The sequence below is a fragment of the Triticum urartu genome, chromosome 3A (genome assembly GCF_056163025.1).
Source record: "Triticum urartu cultivar PI428250 chromosome 3A, HENAU_Tu73, whole genome shotgun sequence".
NCBI classification, from domain to species: Eukaryota; Viridiplantae; Streptophyta; class Magnoliopsida; order Poales; family Poaceae; genus Triticum; species Triticum urartu.
Genome location: NC_141875.1, coordinates 535,771,957 through 535,793,018, shown reverse-complemented (window position 1 = coordinate 535,793,018; position 21,062 = coordinate 535,771,957). Strand labels below are relative to the sequence as shown.

The window sequence follows — 21,062 nt, the reverse complement described above, 5'->3', positions numbered from 1 at the left end:
GGGCGAGGACGTCCTCGAGTACATCGAGGGTGGCAACACACCCAGGCTGGAGTACCCCGCTCCCCCCACCTTCTCTCGCCGACGTGGGAGCTCGTGGACGCCGAGACGCATGGACCCGGCATCCTCCTCCTCATCCGGCCGCTCGTCCGGCTCTCCCTCCCTCCTCCCCATCAAGCCGGAGCCCCAGGACACGCCGATTAGCCAGCGCACCCACAACTCCAGCGTCCGCATCGCCGAGTCCTCCCCCACCTCTACCCGGCTCGTCAGGCCAAAGGTGGAGCCCGGCCTCCGCACGGAGTACGAGGCTATAGTACGACGCGGCTTCTCCAATGAGGCCGCCCTAAAGTGGGCGCGAGACGACTACCTCCACGACGAGATGGCCTGGCAGCGCCGAGCCCTGCAGGAGATAGCCGCCCGCCAACATGGGCGCGAGGACAAGAACGGCGTGGTGATCCTCGACAGCGACAAGGACGAGGATGTCCCCGGACCATCCAACCCGCCGCGTCGGCGACCCTGGGCAGGGGAGCAGCAGGGACAGCGGCCGCCTAGGAGGCGACGACGATGACTACACACAGTTCTACAGGCTCCTCGGCATGTAGAGCTTCAAGGGCGGCGGGCGGCGAGGAACAACGGGTCTAGTAGTATTTTTTTTTCTTTTGTTTTTGAAATGTTCACCGGGGGGGAGGCTCCCCACCTGAATATATATTTCAAAACCTGCCGGATGTTACATAGTTAAGAGTGTTGCGATGATAGGAACTCACGCCACAGACCGGCGTGGCCCTTTAAAGTTTCAGATTTAAGTCTATGAGACCAAACAATCAAATCATCTAAGATAGCTCTCAAGGAGTTTGAAGCCAGAATATCCAGACTTTTGAAAACTTTCTTGTTGCGTGCGTCTCAGATTTTCCAAAGAATCATAAGGAGCATGAAGGGGCGGAACGTGGTAGGCAGCGAGCCCGGAAGAGTCGTACTGAAGAGACTGGTGATGGGTGTGAAAAGAGGACAGATGTCGGCTGCTCTTCAGATCCAGCGAGCTGCTGGACAAGTAAAAAAAAGGTGTTCACGATCCTCCACCAAGTGATTACATCTAGGACAAGCTGCAGAGTCCAGTATGCTCTTCTTATGCAGATTCTTCCTTGTGTTTAGGCGATCAAGGTAGAATAGCCAACCGAAAATCGTAACCTTTTTGGGTACCTTTGAGTCCCAAATATCATTAAGCATGGGATCCAAGAGGTGATCCCAGAGGGCCGTATATGCTCCTTTTATGGAAAAGGCAGCGCCGTTAAGCAATCAACGATCATCCGAAACCTGAGAGAGTGTACAATCCTGCAACAAGGAGTTTAGAGAAGCAACTTCTGCAATCGCAGTAGAGGTTAGTCGATTACGAAGAGCAAGTTCGATCCCATCCTGCAAAATAGTGGCTACCATGGCATTTTGGTTTGTGTGGTGAGAAAAAAGAGCAGGGTACACTAAAGCCAGGGGTGTCGGCTTTAGCCAACGATCTAACCAAAAAAAATAGAGCAACCGTCTCCAACAGTGCACCGGGAAATCTCTCTCAAACTCTGTAAATGCTTGAAGATGGTTTTAGCTAGGAAGGAGCTGTTTTTGCCATGTCTAATATGAAGTGGCGAATGGTGTAAGACCCAATCCTTCCATGGAAGGTTTGTGGAGTGTAAAAACTTATAAGCAAATTTCAGCAGTAGACAAAAGTTTTGTGCGCGAAGGTTTTTTACACCTAGACCACCTGGCTCTCAGGGATTTTTTTTCTTTTGTAAAATATTTTATATATGTTATGAACTCGCCGAAATTTGGTTGAATTTGCGTTTTATTTGTGCGAATGTGGGGCCGGATTTTGTTTTAAAAAAGACGTGGATGCGGTGACCGGGAAACATCACGTCCCCAGCACGCGGTTAGCGCCGGTACGTCCGCAGACAACGATTTTTAGCGCCTCCTGAGGGGCCAACGGCTGGAGATGCTCTAAGAGCATCTCCAATAGCTTGTCTATATGGATGTCTATACTCGTTTTCCACGACGTGACCCCAAAACAGGCGTCCAACGGCTTGTCTATATGGTCGTCCAAATACACACATCCTTTATATCGACCTCCGACAATGTCCACGCCGTTGTCTAAACTCAGCTGCAGTCATAATTTCTTTCTCTCCCCAACGACAGCCCACTGGTCCCTGCATATAAACATTCTGATATAAAACTGGACGTGTATATGAAAGAATCTTTTTAGACCAGTGTCTATATGAATATACAGACATCCAAATATACACATGCTATTGGAGATGCTCTAACATACAAGCATGTTGTTGGGTCGCCGTTGCGTTGCGTCACACGAGTGCACCACACCCAAACACCATGGATGCAAGCTGTGCATCCATTCCACGAAGAAAGGTGAAACACACTCAAGCTCAAACTACCGCACTTGATTAGCGTATGGAATAAAATCCACCCCGCTGCCTCGCTTGACGCGGAAGCTTCCGTCGATCTCCCCGTACGACCGACCAGGCACGCCAGCTAGCGACGCAGGCCACGTTGCCTGCCGCCCCGCCCTGCAGCGGGGACGACGATCGGGGCCGAAGCGGCGGCGTCAGTTCCGCGGCCAGATTCCTCGCGTGCCCGCTGCCGCAGCCTGGCTCCCACCACTCGCACAGCGCATCTGTCAGCAAGCTCCTCGATCCATATATCGAGCTGTTTCTTCTGACAACACCCCCGCTTCTTCGCTTTGTTTAATCGTAGGTCGCCGCTAAGATCCCGTTCCCATCGATCGCCCCAAAACACCTGAGAGGCTGAGAATGAGTTAGGAAGCCATTTACGTCCGCACGTACGGTCGATCTGATCCGTTGTTGGCGTCAGGAGGATCGGACGGCTCCGGAGGCGCCTGGGACGGGCCATCGGTCCCGGTCTCCATCAGCTGGCTGCGGTGCGGGGTTGTTCCTTGCACGGCACCGCGGGCGGCACGACGACGCGAGGTCAACAACCATGGAAACGTCATGATCCCATCCCCATTGGCATTGGGCTGCCGTCGCCTCGGCCGGAGCGGTCGCCGTCGGAATTTTGGGCCGAGAGCGACGGGTTCGGCCACCATCTATCTATCTCCAAGGTCAGTCAGGCAGGCGTTGCCCCAGGCGAGTCCACACGCCCGCACCACAAAGACACCACGGTGGGGGGTGGGGTGGTGGGGTGATCCCCATTACCTCCGCGATCAGCGGTCGAGCCCGACACGTGACGCGTCGTCGCCCGCACCCACCACCCAAGGGCCAAGGAGAGGGGGGTACCCATTACCCAACCCAAAACCAAGACCAAGCGCCCGACCTCGCCTCACGCGCAGCCGCCGTGCCGTGCCCCGTGCCGACTACTCGCTCGCTCGCTCGCTCGCTTCCACCAGAAATCCCCCAACCCGCGGCTGACTCACTCCCGTCCCTCCCCGGATCCCGATCTGCGCCGCCGGCTGGCTCGGCCGGGCGTCTCCGCGGGGGCCATGGAGGAAGGGCGCGAGGGATGGCCGTGCGCGGCGGCGGGGGAGGCGGTGGCGGCGGAGGAGGGGGAGGAGGAGGACCAGTTCGACCGGCTGCCCGACGCGGTGCTCCTGGACGTCTTCAACCGCATCGGCGACGTCAAGGCGCTCGGCCGCTGCGCGCTCGTCTCGCGCCGCTTCCACGGCCTCGTCCCGCTCGTTGACTCCGTCTTCGTCCGCGTCGACTGCGTCATTCCCGACGAGCCGGCCCCCTCCTCGGCCGGCTCCCCGCAGGCCGCCGCGCCGTCGCGGGGCCGGGGCGCGCTCGCCCACATCGCGCGCCTCGTGCTCGGCGGCATCGTCAGGCCCATCCAGGCGCTGGGCCAGATCCTCTCCCCCACCCTGGCCATCGTCTCACGGCGCTCCGTGGCCCTGCCGCCCGCCTCGCCGCCTCCGCCCGCCGGGGACGTCTCCCACCACTCGCCCTCCGAGGTCCTCCGCTCCTTCAAGGAGCTCCGCAGCCTCCGCATCGAGCTGCCCACCGGAGAGCTCGGCATTGACGACGGCGTGCTCCTCAAGTGGAAGGCCGACTTTGGGTCCACCCTCGGCAGCTGTGTTATCCTCGGCGCGTCCTCTGTATCGTCAAAACCGCTGCAATCACCAATGTCGTCCCCTAATGCCGAGGACAGCGAGGCTACATCTCTGGATGACAACAGGGAGCCTGAAGAACTGGCGAGCATCCCTGAGTCGCTTCATACGAATGGGGGCCTTAAGCTCCGCGTCGTCTGGACCATCAGCTCGCTCATTGCTGCATCGGCTCGGCATTACTTGCTGCAGCCAATCATTGCCGATCATGAAATGCTTGATAGCTTGAACCTCACGGATGCTGACGGGCAGGGTGTGCTCACTATGGACAAGAAGCAGTTACAGGAGCTGCGAGTGCGGCCTGTGTCGGTTTCTGGCAATTCACACCGCACGCTCATGCCAGCGCTCATTATGAGGCTTTGGTATGCCCCGCATATTGAACTTCCCGGGGGAGTACTGCTGAAGGGCGCCACGCTGGTGGCGATCAGACCAAGTGACGATGTGCTGAGGGAGGGAGGAGGGGTTGAGGCTGCTGGTCCGGCAGGAGCTAGCTGGATCTCAGATGCCTTTGAGGAGCCATATCGAACAGCGGCAAAGGTGCTTTTCAAGCGGCGGACATACAGCCTTGAAATGAACTCATTCTGAGCTTCAGAGTTTAACTTTCTAGGAGGTAATTTATCACTTCACATGATTATTGCACATCATTACTGCCAAACTATTTAGATCATCGCTGATGTCCTGTAGCATTGCAGTATCTGGAAGGAATCAATGCAGTTTCCTTGAATGGAACTACCTTTTTTTTCTTGCCAAAATCGAAGTGCATAGAGTGAAACCTTGATTCGCGCATATTTTATCATTATCTCTAAAGTTCGCCACCTATGTCCGGAAGCGTATATGCTGTTCTGGATTTATTCAATAATAAAGGATTGGGGTGTATATAAGCAAAATTATTGATTTTTGGCTCATTGACTTTCTTCTCGTTCGTGAGAGTTATGAAACACGTGGCAAGGTTTTCCATGCCTCTCCAGTTCTAATGGGTCCCAATTCTGAAGGCTTGGCAGTGAGTTATTGAATCTAACACCGGCAAATTTTGTATCATTCTTATTGTTATTAATATTACTAATGCCCAATTTGTAGTTTTGTACTAAGTATTACAACTGGCACCAATGTTTTGCTTCTCCACAGTTTGGAAGGTTCTAAGAGCCTGATTGACATAACCATAACTATGGGTATTATGCAAACATAACTTGCTTTATGGTGAGCATAACTTGATATGCTTAGTTTGTTCTCCTTAATCAACAGAGAGTAATGGTAATGGCCACAGTTCACAGATTCATGGTTTGGGTGATAAGGGTTTTTGGGTGCATATGTTTTGCATACGTATTTAGGTTAGTGTACTAACAGGTAAGGATTTAACATTTATATGATATTTACTTTACTGCCATTGTGTTTGTTTGCTGGACCATGCACTGATATGGGTCATGTGCCACTTTTGGCATGGTAAAGGCACACTATATGACTTCTTTTCAAAGTCCAGGGTTGTTGAATTGGTCTCACTACAGCTATTCGGATGTGTCTGTTTTAGTTCCTTTCTGTTCCTGCTGGCATGTTAGCTGTGATGCAATTTCTTGAGTATTAGGCAGGTGGTTACTGGGAATCAATAATCTTTTATGGTTTTTGGAGGTCGTGTTATGATTAGATAGGACAGAATAATTCTCGCGCAGTCTTGTCACCTTTACGGGACTTTTGGTTCCCAGCTGATGTTTGCCACTCCTAACTTTAGGCACACGGCACACTACATATTTGTCGGTACATGTTTGGTTTGCACCACAACTGTGTAAAGATGGCAATCGGATCAGGTTTCGCCGGGTCGACCTTCACCAGACCCGTGCCTGAACCCATCATATGGTCCAGCGCCTATGCACGACCCTATCCATGTATCTTTAATGGCACCCATGTCGCAACCTGACTGGTCACCCACTGGTTTTTTAGTATTTTTCTTAATATTTACTTCATGCCCAATACTTGGCGCCACACACTTCCGAACGGATGATTGTTGGTTCTTCTTCTAGTCTCATATAGTCATATATCCAGAGCTCCACGTCCCGTGCGCTCGATTAGGCGAGGTGGTACTAAAGCAGCTGGCCAGCTGCATATTTAACTTGCTGTTGTGCATGCAAAGCAGCACACGCTAGCTTTGGAGGCACAACTGGCCAACGTGTTGCTCCATTGAAGCAACTTAGGTAGCATTTAGTTCATTTATGGGTTTATCTCTTTCGAGCAACCCAACTGGCCAACGTGTTGCTCTGTTGAAGCTACTTAGGTAGCATTTAGTTCATTTATGGGTTGATCTCTTTGGAGCAATAAGCAAAGCAAGATAGATGCATTTTACCCTAAAACAAATCTTCACCAAAACGTCAACATGTCATGTAAAATAAAAACAAAATATTTAAGCACTAATATTAATCGGGTGACCCATGGGTAACTCACGGGCACAAACTTGTAGTCATGCCCTACCCACTACTAACCGGGTTACCCATGGATACAACCCATGGGGAAAGAGCACAGCACATACCCTACCCATTCGGGTCGGTTGCCCACAGGCGGCCATAACCATGGGCCCAATTGCCATCTTTACGCTTGTGGCTTGCCGCACTTAATACTCGTATGGCCCATGTCATAGGTTCAACATTTTGCCAAGCTCTGCCACACTTCTTGCTAACTTTTTGCTTAGCCACACTTCGTAACAACTCTTGCTAGTGGCGTATGTCTGCTAGAATTTTAGAACCATACAGTATAGTGGCCCCTGTGCGAGTCTGTCCATTTATGGCTAGAATGGAGAATGACTACTTAAATGATGAACCCTCTTGCATGTTGCGGGTCTACAATGGAGAACAATCGACAATGTATGCTTAATTTTAGTACCCAGAATTGTGTTTACTTGATAAATATGCAGAGAAAGCTTATGGCGGTTTGATGCAAGACTCTTAAGGAGAGTACTATAGAAGTTTGTGGTATAGCCTAGTCTGTAAAGGAGAATTCTCTAGAATTTTTATATGCCCTACACTCTGAACTTGGAAGGATACATTTTGACTCATTGAATGCTTATTGGATGGCACAAAGGATTTGAAATGATGTGGTGCTTTCTTAGCACTTCTTTTGCACTCAACTGTAAAAGAAGATGAAGATTTGACTTTTAGAAGGGACTAACAATGCTTTTCCCCAATCATACTTCTTTTTTGTAACTCGTTATTTATGTCATACTCCCTCTGTCCCAAATTACCCGTCGCAGAAATCTAGACATATTTTTAGTTCTAGATATATCCATTTATATTTGTGCGACAAGTAACTCGGGAGAGAGGGAGTACATAGTTTCTTTACTATTGAATCAATCATTGCATATTTACAATTAATAACACTGATATCCGTTGCATTTCTTTCATATATGTTCTTTTACCAGACTATGAAAGCATCGGAGATCATTCTTAAAAACGTGCCTCTGTCCGTTGCATTTTTTCCATTTTTATATGATTTATTATAGCTGATCTATTGAAATGTTTCACTGAAATCATTTTCACTCTACTTGCAGGATGATGGGATGCCCTTCAGGCGTATCAGCGTATGTAGTAGTGGTGGACCTGACGCATGTGCAGATTATATACACCCTGCTTTTGCTGGGCTTTTCAGCAATGTGGAATGGAATGTCTCATCTACAGCAAAAGTACCCTGAAGTGAAGCCTCTAGATGCTAGGTTGGTTGGCCATTGTTGACTATCCGCCTATTGGACATATTCGATCGAGTAGCATCCCTTTTTCACTGTTACTCTGCTAGTTCTATACCAAATTATAGGCTGAAACATTCTGTCATTTCCAGACACATTTTAGCTGTGCTGTGGCATATGTGACTCAAAACTGTTGAACCTTTGTGTGTATCAGACTAGTAATGTCTTTAGATTGAACTTTTTACTACAGAACAGATGCATAATTATCTATGTCTATACCATAATCATTCGATCAATCCAGACCGCCCAACCGGATTTTTTTATCGACGAGGAAATTAGTAGGGAGTTTTTTTTCTTCCAAATAATTTCACTCTACTTTGATGTTTTAGTTCTGTCGTACCCTTTTGTTTCATTTACAGCATGCATTGTTGCTTGTTACGCATGCTTGCATTATTGCATATGTGTGAATACTTTGTGTGTGATACTCCCTCCGTACCTAAATACTCCCTCCGTCCCAAAATAAGTGTCTTAAACTTAGTATAACTTTGTATTAAAGTTAATACAAAGTTGAGAATTTTGGGACGGAGGGAGTATAAGTCTTTGTAGAGATTCCACTATGAACTATATACCGAACAAAATGAGTGAATCTATACTCTAAAATGCATCTATATACATTCGTATGCAGTTTTTCGTAGTGAAATCTCTACAAAGAGTATTTAGAAACGGAGGAAGTACATCATTACCCCTCCTCCCAGTTGAAGCATGAATAGTTCCGCTTCTGTTCGAAACTGAGTGGCTGAATGATTCTTTGCCAGAATTTGAAACTTGTGGTCATTGGTGAGTAATTAATCTGCATGAGGCCATTTGTGCCTCAAAAGGTTGGACAGCTTCAGGTCTTGTGTCAAATCGTATGTGATTTAGTGATTACGTGACAGAAGATACACCTGCGGCACAGTAACTGTCGAATAATGTCATGGTTTCGCATGACTCGAATAACAAGATATTTTAACCACGGGAACTGTCCAATAACATCATGACGGCGCAGTTCAGGAAAAAAAGGAAAGGCATGCAGGCAGTTGCATTTCGAATTGACTCGACGAGATATCACTCACTGTTCCATGGACCTAATTCTAATTTTTTTTTACCTCTAGTGTGCTATGTACTGCCATGATTGATGAATGGATCGGAAATTCTCTTGCAAAAATAAAATAAAATCACTCACTGGTGCTAGCCTGCAAATCCAAACAAGAATGAGCTTTGGCTTCCATGACAGAGGAGAGATTTTTTTTTAAGGGAAGGCCACCATGGCTAGCTTTATTGATTTCAGATAGGAATTACATCGTCTACAAATTTGGAAACCAGACAAGCCGGGGGCTCATCAGTCTATGAACTACAAATTGTGCTCGTTCTTTGAATCAAGCGGCGCATGTGCTAGCTAGTTACTGTTTTTGTAATAGAGAGATTTTTGTTTTCTTTAAGACAAAAACACTTTTTTTTAGACAGATTGATACAAAACACTTGACCACTTAGTCTGGGCTTAAAAAGTTACGAAGCCCAGGCCCAGGATCAGGACGGTCCAGCACCGGATCGGATCGACCACATTCTCACCTAAAAAAAACATGTCCACTTCTGGGTATGGCCCATCACCACGACAAACTCCCGAGTCTTAGGCCGCCACCGGCAGACGCAGAGCTTCCTGCTGCCGCATCTCCGCCAGCACTCCCGCAGACCGCCCCTCCTCGGACGGCGACGAGCACACCGGCGCACTCAGACCTCCAGCCCCGGTCGTATGTAGGAGCGCCTCCACCACCCATGGTGAAAGCCGGCGGGGATAACCGTGATCTCCGGCCACCGGGGGCAAAAGCCTCCTTCCCCGGTGAGGTGGAGAGGGGCCTGGGCGCCGGCGGAGCGGATCCCTCACGTTTCGCTTCGCCGACGAGCACGCCCCCCGCGCCGCCCTTGTCGCCTTTCGAATCGCTGGAGGCGGACCGTACAGTTACCATTTTGCCCATCACCAGATCGACTTCAAGCCCGACAGGGATTTGGCCGGAGCTCAGCCCATGTGCTACAGATGAATCGGTTCCCGCAGTGCCAGATAAACAGGGCTCACTCTGCCAACAAGATGATCATTCACAGGGTGGTGATTCGTCGACATGGTCATTGCCCAATCTACCCGAGGTACGGGATAAAATGTACTGTACTTTACAGATCTTTCTGAAAGATGTGGTTAATCCTTCTATAGTACTCCCTCCGTCCGGAAATAATTGTCATCAAAATGGACAAAAAGAAATGTATCTAGACGTATTTTAGTTCTAGATACATACATTTTTGTCCATTTTGATGACAAGTATTTCCGGACGGAGGGAGTAGTTGGCTACTCTAGGTTTTGTTCAAAGAATAGGTTATCAAAATTGGTTGAAAAAAAGAATAGGTTATGGGGAAAAAATCCAACATTATTAATTTCTTAGTGATATACTCCAGTAGTTGATCATGCAAATTGCAACGAACTGTGAAAGCCACCTACATTACTCTTACATAGAAAAGGAACCTCGGTAATGAGCTGAACTTATCTACCAAAATTACATTTCAATGCACTTACCTTCCTCCATGTGCAGCACATTTTGTACAAGTGCGAGCAGATCACTTGGGATTTAACATTTCTCTGTATCATTCCACTATTATTTGTTAAAAATTGTTCAATCCCAGTGATCAACTATTTTTTCCATGCTTGTGCAGGATATCTGGTGCCTTATACATTCCCTAATGCCATTGCGTGATTCTGCCTGCTCTGCCTGTGTATCACGCACATTTCTACATTCTTGGAGATGTCACCCCAAGCTTATATTCAGTGAGGAAACACTAGGCTTGAAACAGAAAGAAGGCCAAAATATCGATATAGCAAGGGGTTTCACTAGCAGAGTTGATCATATTCTGAAAAATCACTCAGACACCGGTGTGAAGATACTCAAGTTTGTAATCCGTGATCATTACAATGTCGACACTTGTCATCTAAATAGTTGGCTCCAGAAAGCTATCACACCAGGGATTGAAGAAGTCACACTTTTGCTGCCTACGAAATATAGGAAAATGTATGAAGTCCCGTGTTCAGCTCTACTTGATGGGCGTGGAAACTCAATCTGGTATCTTTACCTCACCAATTGTGCCTTCCGCCCCCCGGTTGGATTTGATTGCTTGAGAAGCCTGACAAAGCTGCATCTGTATGGAGTTTGTATCACGGGGGATGAGTTGGGGCATCTTATTTCCAATTGTTTTGCTTTGGAGGAGTTAGAAGTCAGCTGTTGCATGAAGCTAATCTGCCTGGAGATACCATTCTGGCTGGAGCGGCTTAGTTGCTTGACTGTGTCTCAGTGCGACAAGCTGAGAGTGATAAAGAGCACAGCTCCACACCTCTCCATTTTTGACTTCTTTGGTGAACCAGTACAACTCGTGCTTGGAGAATCATCAAAGGTAAAAGACTTAAGGGTGGGGTATTCATTTGCGCCCAATGCTGTGAGTTATGCTATCACTAAGCTACCTTTCATCGCACCACATCTTGAGACTCTTACTGTATACTCGTTTTGTGAGGTATACTCTGAAGCTTCACATTATTAGATTCCAGTGTTTATGACTCATAGGAAGGAATATGATTAATTCGAGTTATCTTTGTGCAGAGGGTTAGTACCCCAATGGTAGCTGACAAATTCCTCCACATAAAGCACTTGAATATCTACCTTGGTGAGGATGATGGTGGGGCTGTTACCCCGGCCTATGATTATTTATCCTTGGCTTCATTTCTGGATGCTTGTCCTGTCTTGGAGAGTTTCATCTTAAGTGTGAGTTAACTGTTCACGCTGCAAAGGTGTCTAGTATCTGCCATGGAGACATTTAATTTGACTGGCATTTATTTGATGCTATGCAGGTAGATCAGAGTGACATGCGGCATGATTCGGTTTTTGAGGATCCCTCCTCACATCTGAGGCAGATTCCTGAACACAGGCGACATGAGAGGCTGAAGAAGGTGCAAATCGATGGCTTTTGCTCTGCAAAGAGTGTAGTTGAGCTAACATGTCATATCCTCAAGAATGCAACGTCACTTGAAAGCCTCACACTGGACTGCATATTTGGTGCGGAGGCGGTTGGTCAGTCTGTTAGGTGTTCTGCCCCAGAATCCGGTAAATGCATGCCCACAAGCCGGCGTATGATCTTGGAAGCACATAAAGCACTCAGTGCCGTCAAGAGATACATCCTGGAGAAAGTTCCCTCTTCAGTCAAGTTAAATGTCGGGGGGCCTTGTACCCGGTGCCATGTTATGGATGTGATGTTGCCGCAGGTATCCAATATGTAGATTTGCGACGTTGTAGATGTTGTCCTTCGTCTTCATCGCTCATTGTTGTTCTCTGCTGTGTTGGTACCATAGCTGTTCACTGTGTAGGTCCTGTCATACCACACATGTGCTTTCATTTCTTGACAAGTTACCAGTTTTTCTATGCTTGTGTACCTTATTGGCGTCACTAGAACACCTGCAGGTTGATTGTTACTCCACCTGGATTAGAGCTAAGACTAGTTATACAAATACATTGATCTTGTGTTGTATCCTGTATTCCTGTTTCTTCAATTAAATCGTTGGTAACCTATCTTTATCAACGCAAATGGTGACGATGACTATCACTGATCCCACTCTCGTTGCTTGGAGGAGGCTATACCTGCTCCCCATCTGTTCCAGTTCCATCCTGTTGGAACGCCTCAATTGCAAAGTCTCAGCTCACTGGCATACAAGTCCCTTTGGACACCGGGCAGGCACCAAACAATTGCTGTGATTTGGTCTAGGCGAGTATTGTCAGATATAATGTAGGGTGTGGAAAAGGCCACAAGTATGATGGTTTTTGTTGTTCAGCGAAGCGAAGATCAATCAGTTGGGGCGTGTTTGGTTGCCGTTTGCTACAGTTCCTGCATCGCATACACTTCTCAACCCAGTTTGGTTGAGCAAAAACAGGCCCTAAGACGCCATCTGTAAGTTGTTTGGTTGTCTGCATCTAGTGTCCCTGCATTAGGTAATACGCAAGTGCACTTTGTTTGGTTGCCTGTATTGGCCCAAGCAGCACATGAACACGGTGTTTGGTTGCATACGGCGTACATGTTGTGCTTACCTTGTACCCTAGTTGGTGAGCTTACCCCCACCTACACCAATGTCACAACACAACAATGGCAATGAACTGGGTGAAGATGATGAAATTCTTCAGCTTCAGCCCAAACTGACGATCCACCTTGACACCTCCAACCTTGCCACTGTCAACACTACTGCCTCCGTGCTTTCGCAGCCAGTCGGAGTAAGCTTATTCTGTTGCCTGCCTAGTCTTGAACCCTCTATGGCTGTTGTTGCTATACGATGCCACTTGTGCACTGGCTTCTTCCCATGAACTATAAACCCCTAGAACCTTACCGATGAACACGGCATACCACTTGCCCTAGCAATGCACAAGAGCAAGAGTTATAGCAGCAAATCAATGAAGCCCACAAGTAGCAAGTAAAGTAGCACACAAACAATAATGGAGCAGAAGAGAAGAAGTAAAGCATGCATGATCATACGGCATAGCAAGTTCTACCTAGCACTACCTTGGTGTTAACCTACCACCACATCCAAAAGAGGGTGTCGTCCTACCACTGCAAGTTCACCATCAGCGTGAGGGGTTAGTATATACCACCTCACCAAAATATACAGACCATCAAATAGTTTTTGAGCCCTAGTCATGCTGCAAAATATACAGACCAGGTCAGGGTGGACGCTTGCATTCCCTGGTGGCTGTTGCCACCTCCTTCACTGCCTCAGTCATGCTGCAAAAGACATTGATCTCCTCCTCCATCAGGCCTGCTCTCTTCCTCATCCTATCATGGACGGGGTCAAATGGCTTGTCGAAGGGCTTCACGAAGGGCTTGTCAGGGCCATCAAGGACCTCGACGTCCGGGGTCCCAGGGAAGTCCTCGATTCATCACTATCATAGCAAGCACATGCTTCATCGCTATCATACTAAGCATATACCGGACAATCTATGAGCAGGAACATACATCTACAACAAACAACATGCTACAAATGGACCACCAATAGCTACAAATCACAGATCTAAGCACGAATCAACACAAGCACAAGGTTGAACTTCAAACTCTACTACTAATCTAGCCTACCACATGCTTGAACATCTAGCCCTACCAAATTGCAACCGCAACATAGCAATCATCCATATCAGCTCACAGATCAGACCACTAATCAACCATGCATCTATATCAAACCCTAGCTGCAGCTTAGATCTAGCTAGAAGGAACAAAGAGAAAGGGGGATTGAACTCACAGAGGCCATGGCTACAACTCGAGGACGAGGGGGGGTGGTCGTGGAAGATCAACGCCGGCCGGTGAAGGAGCGCCGACGTCGTGGACCGCCAGCCGATGAAGATGCGTCGCTTACCTGCTCGTCGGTGCCGATGCGTGTCGGCGGGAAAGCTCGAACGGAGGGAGAATGGTGGCGGGAGTTGGGGCAGTGAGGGAGGGGCTAAATAGGGGTGGACTCGGCGGGAGGTGAGCCGAAATCCTCCTGCCGATTTTTCGGCGACGCGGGCGAGCTTGCTCCATCTCCCTACTCGCACGAGGGGAGAAGCGCGTCGCCCTTCCCTGCCTCGCCCGAGTCAGGCTCGCGAGCTACTGCCGATTCGGGCGTTTCCCCTGTGTCTGGACTGGACGTGCTTTAAGTTCCATGCGATGCGGGCCGCATAGTAAACGCAGGCAAACAAACGGGCTCAATCTTTCCCGCACGGGGCAGGCTGGGCCATATGCGGACAACCAAACACACCCTTGGTGAATGAAGTGGATTAACCTGTTTTTGGCTCAGGCCAAACACTTCTTTTTATCGATGGTAGAGCTTCGTATATGGTTCAGCCACACCCGGTGTCACGGAATGATTGAGAACTACGATGGGGTTGGAATGCATCTTATTCTGCACATCCTTGCAAACAGACCCGCATATACATATCAGTCTGTTGGATGGTTTCTACACTAGTTTTTTCCCAGAATTCTATTCTCCACTAGTTTCCTCTTAGCCTTCTACTCCACTAGTTTCTTTTTGAGCAAATTCTACTCCATTAGTAGGACGAAGGCAGAGGGGCGCTGGGGCGGAGCCAGTAGGGGGGCCAGCGGGGGCCAGACCCCCACTATGGATCGGCCACCCCCATGGATTTTTAGCGGGGGCTAATACTAATCTTCTGTGTACTTCTTACTTAGTACCTGTATAGGCCTTTTCTCTATGCGTCCCAATATTATTGTTAGCTGGCCCAAGCCCAAAACAAATGGCATGGTTTTCCCGTGAGTGAATTGGACGCATTAATCCAATCACGCGATCGATCGAAGACCATACGTAATACATGCATCTACACGTACAACCGTTCGTTTCCATTCTGTGTCGTTTGACCTAATCACGCTTCAACTTATCTCTTGTCGCCGCCGCCGCCGCCCACGCCAGGCTAGGGCTTAATCAGGCGTTGACGTCGACCATCATCGCCATGCTAGGGAATAGGCGCACACAATCTTTCGGAAGCGCGAATCCTTCCATGTTTCGTCAACGTTGACCATCGATGGTTACCACATGCCTGTGGTCTATGGAAAGAACGATCATCGGTTATGACGAGCAGATGAGACGGGCTGGGCCTGAATTCCGTACTCTAGCTAGGTATGGATTCTTGCGACTTGGTCACTTTTTTTCAAATACAACGCATATTGGCTCAAGATGCGTAAGTATGTCTGCGTTGTCGATTGATTTTCCAATCAAAACTATATGAATGCAAGCTAAATCCTGCTATTTAATTAGACAATGATCAGTCATGTTCGTAAACATACATATGATGACAATGGTCCGTACCAAGGTACTTTATGCCGTATATCGGAGTAATTTGATTACAACTTTATCTACATGGCGCGCACGTGGAATTGTTCAACACTATAAGCTATAGCTAAACCTGCACCGACAGCAAGTAATATCAGGATTAAAACTCTTATGTAGTTTGTGAGACAAATTATTTTTCAGCTTCACCCCTATATCTAAATCCTGACTCCGTCCCTGAAGCTGCCATGTATCGCTTATAGCAACCGCGAGAGCGCGGCTGTGAGCGCCAGTTGGGGCTACCAGCGCTCACAAGGGAATCGTAGCGGACCGGCCCAGCAGGCCCAGCAACCTGCTGAGAAAAGCAAAAACATTTCTCATGGGTATTATAAATGGGAGAACATGGATTTTAACTCGGGACATAACCACCGACGGGCGGTCGCCGTAACCACTAGAATGAGCTGCCGTACTTGTCCACTAACTGAAAGAAGCACTATTTGACCATTCTTCCAGTACTACACTAAATATATATCATATATCCGATATTAATTATCTAAAACGAAGTTCACAAAAATATATATAAACCACGAATTCTACGAAAAGTTCAGTATATTTGAAAAAAGTTCATTAAATTTGGAAAGAAACTTCGTCAATATGGGAAAAAGTTCATAAATTTTGAAGGAAATTCATCAAACTTCAAAAAAGTTCATCGAGTTATGAAAAAAGTTCATCGATTTTCTAAAAAAATCATCAAAAAATGAAAAAACTTCAACCATTCTGAAAAAACTTCATAAGTTTTAAAAAAAGTTTATCGAATTATGAAAAAAGTTCATCGAGTTCCAAAAAGGTTCATCGAAAAATGAAAAAAATTATCGATTTGAATAAAAGTTCACTAATGTGATTTTTTTTTCATCTAATAAGGAAGAAGAAAAAAGAAGAAAATGAAAATGAAAAAGGCAAAAAGGAATAGAAGAAAGAAGAAAACAAGGAAATGTATGTACCTTATCACTACGGGCTAAGTGGACGTACGGTTAGTGCAGTGTAGGCAAATGCAGGACGTCCCTAGTTCGATGCTGCCGGCGCCCGTTTGGGAAATGTATACAAACGGGCGCCTGTAGTCCTAAATAGGAAACGCCTAAGGCAAGTACAGTGGTTGATAAAATAGCCTTATCTTAACCTTGCATGTAGTTTAGAGACGACAACAAAAAATATGGCTAGAATGAGTTATTTCTTAGTCTTATATTTAATAACTAGCTAATCCTAATAAAATGATGCTAAGAGATCATCTTTTAAATAAGAGAAGACAAATCTTTTGTTATGATTTCTAGCTCTTCCATCTTAACATATATCCTACGTGGTACTCCTAAGATAGCATCATTATACATGCCCTTAGTATGCCACACCAAGCGGGAGGCTCCCAACGAGCGGCTGCATTATTTTTTTCCTTTTGATTTTCTTTTCATACCATATTTCCTATTGTGGTCGGTTCTATTTTAATTTAACAAATGTTCACTAATTCAAAAAAATATTTGCATATTCAAAACCTTTTCATCAATTAAAAAATATCGAAGAATTCAAAAGATAGTTATATTTTTTTAAAAAATAGCAAAAATTGACAAAATGTTCATGAATTGGAAAACAATCACCCCTTAACAAATGTCTGCATATTCAAAAAATGTTCGCGAACTCAAAAAAAATCCTGAATTACAAAAGGACGCGAGTTTGCGAAAAACAATCGCGCATTCAGAAGATGTCCATGAATTCGAGAACAAATTCACGAATGTAAAAAAAATCTCGGTGAACTAAAAAATGTCCAGGAACTAAAAAATGTTTGAGAATTAATTTTTTATTCATAAATATGAAACCAATGTTGGCAAATTCAAAAGAATGTTCATGAATTCAAAATATCTATGTATTAAAAAATATTCATGCATTTCAAAATGTTAAACAATTTAAATAAATGTTCATAAGTTTGAAAAACCTAGCAATTTCGTTTTTTCATGAATTTAAAAATAATCATGAATTTGTAAGAATGTTCACGGATTTATAAAAGTGTTCAAGAATTTTAAAAATACTTGCACATTTGAAAAATATTCATGAGTTTGAAAAAAGTCCACAAATTTGAAAATGTTCATAAAATTTACAAATATTCATGAACTTCGAAAAAAAGAGAAATAGAAAAGAAGGAGGAACATAAGAAAACCAACAAAAAAGGAAAAAGGTGAAAAAGAAAAGGAAACCAAAAAAACTGGTTCAAAAATTGAAAGCTCCGCTATGAATCTCTCGGAAAAACCAACGGAATCCCATAGCGAGCGGTACTGGCTGGCCCACTGCTAGCGCCATGTAGGCGATTTGTAGGTGGCAAGCATAACATTCATGGAAGACAGACGACTTGTGGAAGGAATGGCCAGAAAGTCGTCAATGTAGACGAGAAGATGCTGACGGCCACGAGTGCGAGGCAAATCGCTGCCCTAGAGAAGAAAACACCAAGAAGGGCCCGTAGAACACACCAACAAAATAGGTACAAGATGGTGAGAACCTTATTCCTACAAAGGGATGGCGCTGCCGTCTCACCTCCTGTAATGACCCGTAGTTTGAGAGAACGGGGAATTTTTTTTCCGAATGTTATTTGCATTCATGCATATAGGTTGGGGTTATTATCAACTTGCAACTCAAAACCAAATCAAACTTGCATTCAAATTACTAAGTTAAATTTGCATTTTAAATAATTTGGACATGACCTTCACTCTTATTTAGAGTTTTGGGTTCAAATTATAATTCAAATAAGTTAAAAGGACTTGAGTGCATAAGTTCCAATCAATTATAAATTGGAATTGCATTTAATATAGGCTTTGGACAATAAAGAAAATTAAAGCTTTATTGATAATCGGATAAATATTACAAAGTTATATTACATATGACATACATGAATAATTAATAAGAGAATACATTCTTGGATTGTAAAGAATTCGGGAAGGATAACCTAAACTAAATTATCTATTCTTCCTATACTATCATATCTAAGATCTTGATTTTAATCTTGATCTTCTTCTTCTTTTCTTCAAAACCTGCAACCATAAACACTAGAGAGAGTGGGTTAGGATTAGTATGTAGCATATATCCTGTCAAGTGACAGTAGATATAAGCCACTGTTCAGCCTCAGAATAAAGCCAGGAGTAGATATAGATCAAACCCACCCGGCCAGGACCAAGTAACCAAGCAATTAGCCACCCATCAGCTTACAAGATAGGCATCAAGGAGAGCTTGACACCAGCAAGCAGCTGCTGTCAACACCACCAGCACCAGAGACTCACGCAAGGACAGCACTAGCAGCACACACAACAAGCACACAGCTGAGTCACCCGTCCAGAGCACTATAAATAGAGCAACCCAGCCGTAGTGAGAGTTTGATAGCCACTGGTACAACTGAACCAAACAGGAGTTGGACCAAACCCAAACCTGAGAATTAGTGTGAAGCAGCGAGGAGGTGCAGGCTAACCACAAGAAGAAGGATAACCAAAGCCTCAAGACCAAGCTACTCAGCACCAGAGGTAGGATTGGAGTGATGGAATCCTCAGGCGTGCACAGAAATGTTGTGTCATGCATCACAGGATTTGTAGGAGTTCTTGAAGCCACAGAAGAGAGAGGGATAGAAAAATAGACAAGAAAGCAAAATATAGCCAAGACAAGCAGTATCTATTCTTAAGTAGAGTAAAGATAGCATAGAAGAAATAGATAGGGTAGCACCCAACTGAATATCTGCTTCTGCAGAACACTGCACTTCACTTACACATGGTATTTTTCTGCAAATAGGACACCACATCCACCAGCACATGGGCTGGTATCATTAGCAGTGCTGCTGTAAGTATATATAATAACAATAACCTGTAACAACAAGTATAATTAGCTATTACCCGAAGGTCAGCCAGACCAATGGAAATAGACAGAATTAAGTAACAGTATATTCAGTTAATCAACTTGCAGTGGGAAGTACAGCAAGTGAAATCAAGTAGACAAAGACAATAGGATTAGTGTACTAAATCAGGGAGCTTCATAACTAAGGGAGTATCTAGAACTCATCTAGATGAGACGTAATTTGGTCTCATTCACTTGGAAGACAAGAACGGATACAACCCACGTCAGCACACACGCATCTTATAGCACCACATTCAATGGCTATAAAAGGTGAATGAGACCAAATTAAATTTCATCTAGATGAGTTCTAGCAAAACTGATTCGAGAATGCGCACACGCACTCGACTCTATCTCTCGCTCAGCTCTTTTCCTCTCGTACTTCTCTCGCTCGATCCCCGCTGTCGCCGCCTGGGTCGCCGGCTGATTCTGGCCGCTCCAGTGAGCTCCGGCGCCTCCCAGCACACCCATTGCTGCTCCTTGGCGAGCTCTACCAGCTCCGCCGCATCGATCTACTTTTCCTCCCTCCTGTGGTCGTCCCCAACGATTTCCTCGCTAGGGTTCCGGTGGTGGAGGCGGGTCTTGTCGCCGACGGCCCTTCGGGCGTCGCGGGGTTTCATCCGGCACCTCCAGCGGCTCACCGTGATGCGTTGGTGCCCCTGGGGTGGCGTCTCCGTGCGGTGATGCCCTCGGGGTGGCGCCACCGTGCCCGGCGCTCGCCCTGGTCGTCGTGGTTGTGCTCCGGCGGCCTCCAGACCCTCTCCTGGATGTGGTGATGGTCACACCACAACCGTTGTGTGGCTGAGCTACAGCTATGGCTACAATCTCCCTCTGGTGAGGTCCTCCCGGTTCCTTCTCCATTGATTTTGCTCATGCATGGCCTTGGCCATGATTTGGGTTGGATGTGGGATTCTACAGTTGCTGCTAGATGTTGTAATCAAGCATCAACTCCTACTGGAGCTCTCTGGTGATAAATTCATGCTGTTCTAGGGTCTGTCAGTAGCTGCCCATGTGTATTTGCTTTATTTCTGTGCTCACGTGATGGTCTGGTGGGAGTATATGATTGCTCTGGATTTGCTAAGTTGGTCAGGAGCAAAGTGCTTAATATGTTGTTTGCTCCTATGTGGCTCTGCTATTCGTGTTAACTGAAGGATTCTTTAGTTATGCAGTTTTGCTAGAACTCATCTAGATGAGATTTAATTTGGTCTCATTCATCTTTTATAGCCATTGGATGTGGTGCTATAAGATGCGTGTGTGCTGACGTGGGTTGTATTTGTTCTTGTCTTCCAGGTGAATGAGACCAAATTACGTCTCATCTAGATGAGTTCTAGATACTCCCTTCTGAAATACTCTAGCCAGCGTGCGTACGTGTTGGGCTGAACCCAACCATGGTGTGCGTACATGTGTATTGAACCAGGCCACCAAACCAATACACGTGTGTGCTACCTCAAGCCCTTGGATTGATTCACGTATAATCCCCTGTGCACTTCTACTTACACATATGTGTTAATTAGTACTAG

The 21,062-nt window shown here is 46.2% G+C and overlaps 2 protein-coding genes and 1 long non-coding RNA gene across 3 annotated transcripts; 2 read left to right on the top strand and 1 right to left on the bottom strand.

Moving 5' to 3' along the window:
- The first annotated feature begins 2,772 nt into the window (after positions 1 to 2,772).
- Positions 2,773 to 8,065, top strand: LOC125544913 (F-box protein At4g18380). Its single transcript, XM_048708700.2, has 2 exons — positions 2,773 to 4,718; positions 7,638 to 8,065. The coding sequence occupies exon 1, from the start codon at positions 3,488 to 3,490 to the stop codon at positions 4,691 to 4,693; it is 1,206 nt and encodes a 401-aa protein (XP_048564657.1). The 5' UTR covers positions 2,773 to 3,487; the 3' UTR covers positions 4,694 to 4,718; positions 7,638 to 8,065.
- Positions 8,066 to 9,389: 1,324 nt separating this feature from the next.
- Positions 9,390 to 12,409, top strand: LOC125544911 (F-box protein At3g03040). The gene is made up of 4 exons (XM_048708699.2): positions 9,390 to 9,947; positions 10,506 to 11,354; positions 11,441 to 11,602; positions 11,689 to 12,409. Exons 1-4 carry the CDS (start codon positions 9,405 to 9,407, stop codon positions 12,112 to 12,114), a joined length of 1,980 nt encoding a protein of 659 aa, XP_048564656.2. The 5' UTR covers positions 9,390 to 9,404; the 3' UTR covers positions 12,115 to 12,409.
- A 6,081-nt stretch (positions 12,410 to 18,490) lies between these two features.
- Positions 18,491 to 19,264, bottom strand: LOC147980411 (uncharacterized). Its single transcript, XR_015599791.1, has 2 exons — positions 19,090 to 19,264; positions 18,491 to 19,004 (listed from the first exon to the last, which is right to left on the bottom strand). It is a non-coding gene; the product is annotated as an uncharacterized LOC147980411 (long non-coding RNA).
- Between the last annotated feature and the right edge of the window lie 1,798 nt (positions 19,265 to 21,062).